The following is a 9,959-nucleotide window of genomic DNA, read 5'->3' on the forward strand; positions in this document are numbered from 1 at the left end:
AGCATATTTGACACTGACGCCAAACAGATATCAGACAAAGTCACAAAACAAGATTTAGTTGTGACAGAGGAAGTGGACTTTTTCAGAGCTTGGTCAATGAGAGTGTAGAACTGTGCCAACTCCAGAGAGGCAATTTCCCTATCTACATCAATGTGCATCAAATGCAAAGAGTTGTGAATCTATATTTCTCAAAAGTAAGCCACCAAACACAAGCTAAAACTCTGCCTTTGGTCATTTTGCAGGTGGCTTTCCTTTGGACTTTGGTTTCAGGTTCCGCACTTTGGGCCTGTCACTGTGAAATGGTTGCGGGCTGTTGCATTTTCCAAGGATGACTTGCTGAAAGATGGAGCATCCTACTCTCTGCATGCCTTCATCCTCCCCTAGCACAGCACCTTGATATCTTTCATATATGTCTACTGATTTTCCCTCGGCTTACTTGAGACTGTCAGGATCTCCACTTTCTTGTAGTTCAGGTCAATGCATTTCTTTGTACTGCTGCAAACTACACACACAGTCTCCTGACCTGTTTGGGCTCCGGCGAGCATAGTTAGGATGTCTCCTGTGTCACGCACTCCGAAGCTCCCACATTACTGCTGGGATCTCCCCTCTCAACCTTGGTGGATCCACAGGAACCTCTCCCTGTAATGGCAAAAATGCAAGCAACAGCATGTAACAGGTCACACCAGTAGTAATTTAAATTCCCTCATATTAATTGTGTAGCTCTTGTGGCCAAAAACATACACAAATATGCAATCGCCAAGTATATTTAACTTCATCAACAAAGAACAAACCATGCTTACAGCTACTTAAGAAAACAATAGAAAGATTCAAAGAAGATTGTCAATCAGTTGCAATAAATACAACTCATTGCAAGAATTCACTAACTTTAAGATCATTCCTTTTCACTCTTCCCACAAAATTTCTGAGACCAAATAGCTTTGAGCACTATATGTTATCAGACTGCCTAGCACCTAAAAAAGAAAACAACACAAAACACACAAAGACAAAAATTATAAACTATGGTGTGCACTGTATATTCACCTTGTACATCTGTGGTGCAATATAAGTTTCATGTATTCACAGACTTCTTCGATTAATTAATTTCTTTAAAAGGGCATCTCTGTATTCTCTAGGTGTCTGACTGCAAGTGAACATGCCTCTGGTTTGCTTACTTTTTTTTCAGATTAATGTTTGATAATGAAGGCTATGCAGCATCTCTGAAGTCAAGCACCATACTCAACATCAGCAATGTAATGTTTTGCTTGTCAGTGATGATGCTTTTGCCAGAATTTGTTATTTTACCTGTGGAACGATATTGCGGTATATTCTCTTCATGCCGACTCGCCTTCGTCCATTTTTCTTGCTCTTTGCTGGTGCTTCCTCATAGAACTCATGGGCCACCTGACCATCTTCATCTATATACATGGAACTTCAAATTATCAAGAAAGAACGAAAGAAAATGAGTAAATGCTGTCAAATATGTCTTCAAAATATCTGAAAACTTCTTTGTAATATAGGAATATGAATTTGATCTAGCCCAATCATAACTTTTTATAGGAATACCTACGCTGCATACATCATCTGCTCCAAAACGATATTCAATATTACATCCTATGTTAGTTCTGTGACACTGACAGGACCTACCAGCATTCACTCATGCAGTGCACTGTGTTTACTATAAATGGTTCATTAATTTCTACATAGTGTGTAGTGATATGGCCCTGGTTATCAGTGATGGTCGTTATCTTAATTTTTTCAGTATCAAATTAAGCAACTCCCACCTTGTGATGTAGTTTTTTTCATCTTGATGTTCACTTTCAACACTGAACCACTGTATTAAATGTTGATTTCTAACTACCACATGTTGTATGCCCCATCATCCCCTTTCTCTTGTGGCTGAAGCCTGTTTTATGACTGTTCCAAATAGGTCTAGGTTGTCCTACTGCAGACTGTACTTCAATCCAGTCTGCTGACTTTCATGCAAAAGTCAAGGACAGGAAATCATTACGGTACTTTAAATCTAGTCCAAGTCCACAAGGATAGGACTGTTAACTTTTGTTGACTGTATAGACTTGGATAGTGTATAAATGCATGCGTGTGTGACACATCATGTGCATTTATGATAGAAGCCTTGATCTATACAATGACAGTTTACACCACCAACCTGTACAGATCCATAGGGGAATAAATGAACACACAGGATGTATATGCATGCCAACACTAAAACAGCAAATAAAGTTTACTAATTATAGTAGCTCTTTCAGTATATAATAGGTATAAGAGTACTCGATTTAATCTTCCTTGGATAAATGGAACCCTCAAGCGACTAATGAGAAAGAAAAATAGGACATTTTGTAGTGCCAAAACAGATGGATCTCAACGGAACTGGTGCCGTTATAGGCAGCTTCATAAGCAAGTTCAAAAAGAACTTCGATAAGCTGAACATGAACAATACTATTTATAGGAACAACAGTTTTTGACTCACTCACTTCCAACCCCAAGAAATTTTGGTCATTTACCAAGCAAAAGAGGCGTGACACAAATGGTATATCGGCTTTATATTCCAAGGCAAAATTAGCCCATACAGCTCGTGAAAAAGCTGAAGTCTTAAGTGATCAATATCAATCAGTTTTCACTAAAGAAGATTTGACCAACGTTCCTCATATGGGTCAGAGACAAATTCCAATAATATCAGATTTGATTATTTCTACAGAAGGTATTATGAAACTTCTCAAGAATTTAGATGTAAATAATAAATAATTTATTTACATTTAGATGTAAATAAAGATTCAGGCCCAGACGGCATTTCTCCTAAAGTCATGTGCTGCACAAGTAGCACCTATATTGCAAGTCATATAACACACAAAGTCTTCGGACTGGCACATTACCCCGAGATTGGAGACAAGCCAACATAAATGCTTTTTATAAGAAGGGCAGTAGATCCGACCCAGCCAACTACAGGCCGGTATCCCTCACATCCATCTGCTGCAAAGTCTTGGAACATATTATTTATTGCCACATTATGAGCCATCTAGAGGATAAAAATATCCTCAGTAACACACAACATGGATTCAGATCCAGACGGTCATGTGAGTCCCAACTGATCACAACAATTCATCATATTTTCTCCTCTGTCGAAACCACTAAGCAAGTTGACGCTGTTGTGTTAGACTTTGCGAAAGTGTTTGATACTGTACTACATCAGAGGCTCCTTCATCGCCTCAAGAATCTTGGAATCCAGGGCTCACTACTTTCATGGATTTCACACTTTCTCACAGAAAGGGAACAAACAGATGAAGTCCAAGGATGTAGCCTCAAGACCTGTTCATGTTTCTTCAGGAGTGCCCCAAGGCACTGTTCTGGGCCCATTGCTTTTCTTATCATATATCAATAATCTCCCTGATCAAGTTTCATCCAACGTCTGCTTATTCGCAGACGATTGTGTAGTTTACCGTCCCATTAAGACACATAAAGATTGTGTCATACTTCAACAAGATCTACGTACCTTAGAGACTTGGGGGAAAAGATGGCAAATGAAATACAAGCCGGACAAATGCAACGTTATGCGCTTCACAAGGAAGTCTCGACCCATTCATCACACGTACACTTTATCCGGTCACCAGTTAGAATCAGTGTCCAGTCACAAATACCTAAGAGTTGTCTTATCTACTTCACACGGTTTTTCAATTGCTCTCGCCAACTCCTTCTTCCATAGAACAGCGAAGGATTGGAATAATCTGCCGAGTAATATAAAGCAGATTCATAAATTTGACACATTTAAAGAAGCGCTCCAGCGTCACCTCCATTGCGATTAGCTGCACATCACACCACAGTGCTGAGTGATACTCTATCCAGAGTTTTTCAGCATATTCATCCAGATCCAGATCCAGAGTTTCAATGCTTTGAATGAACGTTACAACTTACATTCACAAGAATAAAGATTGCAGAATAAGCGATGTGAGTCGACATATTCCAAACATGCATTTACTCATCAAACGTGTGCATATATCTTGCAGTTGTTTTTGCTTACCTTGTTCTGGTTAAAACAAATGGATTCGCCAATTTCCTCACTTTGAACGGTCTTCCATTCTCACTGGCTTCACTACCGCTGTCTGTGTTATCATTTACCGTCGAGTGGCCGTAACCCATGTATTGCGACACCGGCGAAACAACCTTCTGCATAAGCGACGATGACCTGCTGCCCATTTTGAGGTAATTAGCTGTAAAAAGGCGCACTCTTTACCTCTAAGATGTGTTCTTCATAATCTTCAAGAAGGAATAAAGCAACTCTTTCGCTATTTGGACCTGATATTGACTAAATCAGGCATTATGCATTACTTTTCTTGACGTATCGATGAGCTTCGCGCTGTGAGAGATATTGGTTAATCGTACACCTACGATTCGTCTATGGTATCTTTCATGCGCGCAATATCATTTCCTTCAGGGGTTTAATTTCTTCTCGTTCAAGGCAGCCCCATTATGCGACTTCTGTAAGAGCGACATATAGTTGTGCTCCGCATTCTGACACGCTGGGAAAGAATGAAATTGGACACTAAATTTTGATGAAAGCAAAATGTATGTTCATTCAACAACATTGCCTTTCATTTTTCCTTTCGTGGCACGCATAAACTCGTGTATTCAATTCAGTGGAGATCGAAAGATATCGAGCGGGATAAAGAGAAGTTAAATATAATATAAAAAGTCATATTTCAGATAAAAAAAGAGCTGTAGAATTTTCGCGAATATCGGACCTAAATGAAACTATTGGTGGCATTTTTACTGTTCACAAGTTTGATGAGTTGGGTGGCCTGTGATGTGATAATGGCGCAATCCTACATACTCACTAAATTTCATCGTTTTAACATTGTTTAAGGCAAAATAAGATGCATCGTATCCTTTGCATCATAACTGTAGACTTCAAACATAAACTAATCGATAGGAGGCCTAATTGCTATCTCGCGGGAATCTGTTGGTGCTAGATAGGTCCTAATCGTTTAAATAACAACAGCTACGTTGGTCGAAGAAAGTGGGTGTCAATTTAGAGGGGAAAAATAAGTTCGTTTTGATTGAAATCATCATCACTTCGATCCTATGTTTGTTTTAGACTTTTCTGCACATAGTAGGCCTACCTATATGCAATCAGGTGAATATTTTTTGTAGATTTTGTGTTATTTTTCAAATGGGTAATGATAATTTAGAATCATAATTGAGGCATAATTGGGCGTAATATAAGAGTTGTGTGCGTGTATGGGGGGGGGGGGGGCATCTGCTTCCATTGATGACTAATACGAAATAAAAATAAAAAATAAAAGAAAAAGACAGTATCCACAGAGCGGTTGCAACCGATTAATCATTAATGAAAATATGAAATTAAACTTTTAAATTCCATAGCTTATTTTGCTTCATATAAGCTCATTGAATGAACATCCAAGATTTTGTTTGTTATATGGCATTTACTCTATAGATGTGTTGTTATCTAATAAAAGTAAGCATATATATAGTGGCCCTTTTTTCATAGTGTATTAATCCCGGGAAGAATAGACACGTTCTTATTTCCCAGCGAGCCCTATCACATGAACAACGGGATGATCAGTCTCCCAATATCAGACCAACTTCACACTGAAGACCCACGAATTAACAGTATCAAAAATACTATTTTAGGCCTATATTCTGTAAGTACCAAAGTAGCTTGGGTATATTCAAAATGTTTTGTCAATCACAGCCTGTTCATTACTATTTGATCTGTGGTGAGGCAACCTGCACGTCATTCGTTGATCAACGTAGGCCGTATGTATACGAACGGTTGGAATAAAAAAAAAAAAATGGGCTGATAAGCTTTCGACCCTGTAGCAGAGTCTTTGACAGATCTAAAGGCAAACTACACTCTTGTCTTCTGATGGAATATTCATAGCGCCCTCTCTCCATTATTGTCCTTTGCGCTATTACTAACAGCGAGGCTTGCGATTGCATACTCCGAGTACTCGACACCTAATACCCGATGGAAATGAATGTGTATCGAAAATGTCGTATTTGAAGAGTTTGTTCGCAAAAACCGATGTCCATTTTTGAAGATTTTGAAGTACGGTCTCTGTCATAAAGTACAAAATAATACATTTTTAATGATATATTGGTCACTACCTTATAAAGGTACATTTTTGAAGTTATGGTCAAAAGAAGCAAAAATGTATTTATTATTCTCTTTATTTGCAAATAACTCCATTTGGCAAATATGGACTTATCGGTTTTTGCGAACTCTTCATTTGCAGATAAACTGAATGATTCATGAATAGCTCATCCATAAAGCATTTTTATTATTGTTATATCGTGCAGTATCAGTTTGATGATTTGTTTTGGTATTTCTCTCTCCCTCTCTCTCTCTCTTCTTTTCTTTTATATTTATTTATTTATTTATTTTTTGCTTCAATCTCTGATAATGATTATGTAGGCCTATAAAATCGATCTATCGGAGATATACATTGTATTATGATGTTATATCAATCGATCTATTCGTCCCTCGGATCCTAATGGAGGTCCCGTCCGGTCGGTAAATAAAGATCCTATTTCATTTAGTAAAATATCAAAGAGCGCGGGGCGCTAACCCTTTGAAGTGGCCCACTGGCATGACTGTATCCATGGGCTATACCGGGTTAGCGCCTTGCTCTCATAGGCCCACCGACCTACCCATACACAATACGATCGAAACAATACAATGACAGGAATGAATAATACAGTGAATATCCACAAAGAAAACGGGCAAAGTGATAGATACCGACCCCCGTGATTCGCCCCACGTGACTACCAGTTTCATTTGTCGGAATTAGTCTGAAAAATAATGATACATCGGCTTTCCATCAACAGGAGGGTATTCCGAACACTTTCACATTATGCGTCAGATTTACTTTTTAATGTTTCATATCCTTTTGTCATTTGATTAAGTTTCATTTCATTATAAAACAAACAAAATATACTCGATATTCTATAGCGTTGGAGATGAATCTTCAAATTGCTCAGAAAGATGGCGTCATCGAACTCCGATTATCAAAGGCATGATATAGGGCACCTGTGACATTGTTTTGAGCATCAATAGAAAAAAATGACAGCTGTTTGATTAATCACAGCAGTTGGAACTTCATCTCTTGCACCTCATATTATAGCTGGAATCAATTCACGGTATGCCATTATTGCTACAACACTCAGATGAACTTATAGCAACACATCACCTGTACCAACAATTCATGGCATACCAATAGGGAGGAAGACGTGATGGATGGAACATTTTGATACAACATTATAAACATGGAATTTTCCTCTTTTAGCGTGCCTGCCTGTAATATACATCCAGAAACTGTACATCGTATAGTATAATTCTTGGAAAACTACCGCACGTGTGACAAACACACAGCTCTCACGCACGCACGCACACACACACACACACACACACACACACACGCACGCTAATACACACATCCAAGTCATTGATATAGTATATTTGATAAATCTTCGGGATCTGCAGGAGGCAGAACAAACTGAAGACGAAGGGGAAGGAAGGAGAAGGAGGAGGAAGCACATGCAGGGAGGATATTTCAGTTGCTAAATCTATCAGATGTCCATTGAATATCGATGTCGTACCTTACATCATGCCCCTTGTACCTTTAGGATCTTTAAACTTCAATTTTCTACCTCATCGGACATTTGGGGGTATGTATAAAAAAGGTTAAAATGTGCCGGTTGTCATAACATACTTTACGTTCGGAATTCGATTCTTTGCATTCTCTCATACTGCACTGGGTGACTTCCAGTCGCACTGAGTGTCTTATGATTTTGTTAATTATGTGATGTACAGGTAGTCAGAATTTCAGTGTATGCAATTTGAGCTTAATGGTAATTTTGACACTGAACCTTAATTGGCTTTTTAATGTTCACAGGGCATAAAAGATGCGTCGTCTGAAAGTTACACTAGATTGTGCTTTTGTCGTCTCCTAAACATTGAAATAAACTTAATTAATTATTGGTTTTCGATAAGCGGCAACATAAAACTTTAAGTATTTCATGTTCTTAGGGTTTTTACAAAATACTGTCATTCTCAATATAGTGTGTTGCTCGCAAAAACTTTCGTAATTTTGGGAGCGATGACTCAGTAAAGCATAGATTTTCATACCGGGGATATACAAGACCTATTATACTGTGGCAGATCGCAGTTCAGCTCGTAGGTTGTTTCATTCACCATTCCTCTTTGTTTCTGTAATCATCATCATCATCATCATCATCATCACCATCATCACCATCATCACCATCATCATCATCACCATCATCACCATCATCACCATCATCATCATCATCATCATCACCACCATCATCATCATCACCATCATCACCATCATCATCATCACCATCATCATCATCATCATCACCATCATCATCACCATCATCACAGAGCGAATTTCCAAAGTGGTGAATGGGTGCTCTTATAACCACCAACTCGCCGCCTTGCACTATGTGTATACATGCAGATGATAGCCAGAGATCCCGCAGAAATCTTCTCACTTTCCAAATTCCTCATTGCTTTATACAAACGATCTAATGTGTTCATGTACCTGAATGAAATACTGCTCGCAATTCATATCAAAGTTGATAATCTTTTTGGGTGTTGCAAAATAATATACCCTATCCTTATCGAATCTTGTCAAATCCGGTATAGTCAAGGCTCGTTTAGATTCGTTCCAAATAGCGAGTGTGTAGGCCTATATCGCATTAACATGGGTCGTTTATATCAGAGATGTATAAATGGAAACAATATATTTAGCCCCGCAATGAAATCAATATAAATAGCGAGGAGAAAACAATATAAAATGACGATGTCGACCGCAATGCCTGGTACCAAAATAGATATATATACAGTTTATTGTCAAATTAAAGTTTAAGATTTCATTAATCGGCGCATTCATAAATAAGTGACAAAATCCTCTTCTTATTTTCTCATAATAGAACAACAACAACAACCAAAAATTATGCAGTATCAATTCACAAAATATGCTGTGGAATTAAAGCAGGGCCGGCGGAGCGTTTTCAAAAGTGTGTGTGTGGGGGGTGGGGGAGCCCCCCCCCCCTTCCGCCGGCCATGTAAAGATTAATTTGTCAGCACTTTGATGCAACTCCCAGGCTCACTTTGGTAACTTTCGATGGATTAAAAAAAAAAAAAACAAATAGTTTAACTATCCGTACTTCCTAAGTACCACGCTATTTAATACAAAAATGTATCATGGTACATTGAATTAGCGGCTAAAGTCACAAAACTGCAGTTCATTTACTTCTTGTATCTTAGAGCCGGAGAGATGTGATATAGAATTTCCAGTGTTTCGGTCTTCACAAGTCCTTTCCCAAACTGTCATGGGAACCATTACTTATATGCGTACGTCTTGTATCTTTGGAATATCCCTCAATAGGTCGGCTATGATGAGGAGAACATTATGGCCTGTTTGATAAATTGAACTCCATCCCCTCCCCTCATCGCAGCTAAGAATGGCTCGACTCCTATACACAGAATCCAATCAAATTGTAGCGCGAAGAAAATGAGGAAATTAGGTTTTGTTCCTAAAGAAACCGAAGAGACCCACCTGTAAACTGGAATTATCCGAGATGAACCACCTTTCTCTAATAGGTGTCTATGCAATACCACAAAAGCACAGATCACCAGGAACGGGATGAGAAGATGTCATACAGTTTATCTGATCCTTAGGGCATTACTTTGAAGGGCCCAGATTCTGGGCCCCATCATCATCACTATCGTGGCACAATAATATGTACAAATCAAATTCGATTGTTTATAGCCGAAATATAATGTTTATCCCGAGTTCCAAACTGAGTCTGGAAATTTTTACCCCTTCCCAACCCCGCTTAATTGGGAGGGGTCACAAAGGCGAAGAAGGCGAAAAAAGAAGAAGAAGAAGAAGAAGAAGAAG

At 38.6% G+C, this 9,959-nt stretch overlaps 1 protein-coding gene across 1 annotated transcript; it reads right to left on the reverse strand.

Annotated features, from left to right (window-relative positions):
* Positions 1-485: 485 nt before the first annotated feature.
* LOC140246079 (tumor suppressor candidate 2-like) lies at positions 486-4,206 on the reverse strand. Its single transcript, XM_072325525.1, has 3 exons — positions 4,031-4,206; positions 1,303-1,429; positions 486-639 (listed from the first exon to the last, which is right to left on the reverse strand). The coding sequence occupies exons 1-3, from the start codon at positions 4,204-4,206 to the stop codon at positions 565-567; spliced, it is 378 nt and encodes a 125-aa protein (XP_072181626.1). The 3' UTR covers positions 486-564.
* Positions 4,207-9,959: the final 5,753 nt, after the last annotated feature.

The sequence above is a fragment of the Diadema setosum genome, chromosome 2 (genome assembly GCF_964275005.1).
Source record: "Diadema setosum chromosome 2, eeDiaSeto1, whole genome shotgun sequence".
NCBI classification, from domain to species: Eukaryota; Metazoa; Echinodermata; class Echinoidea; order Diadematoida; family Diadematidae; genus Diadema; species Diadema setosum.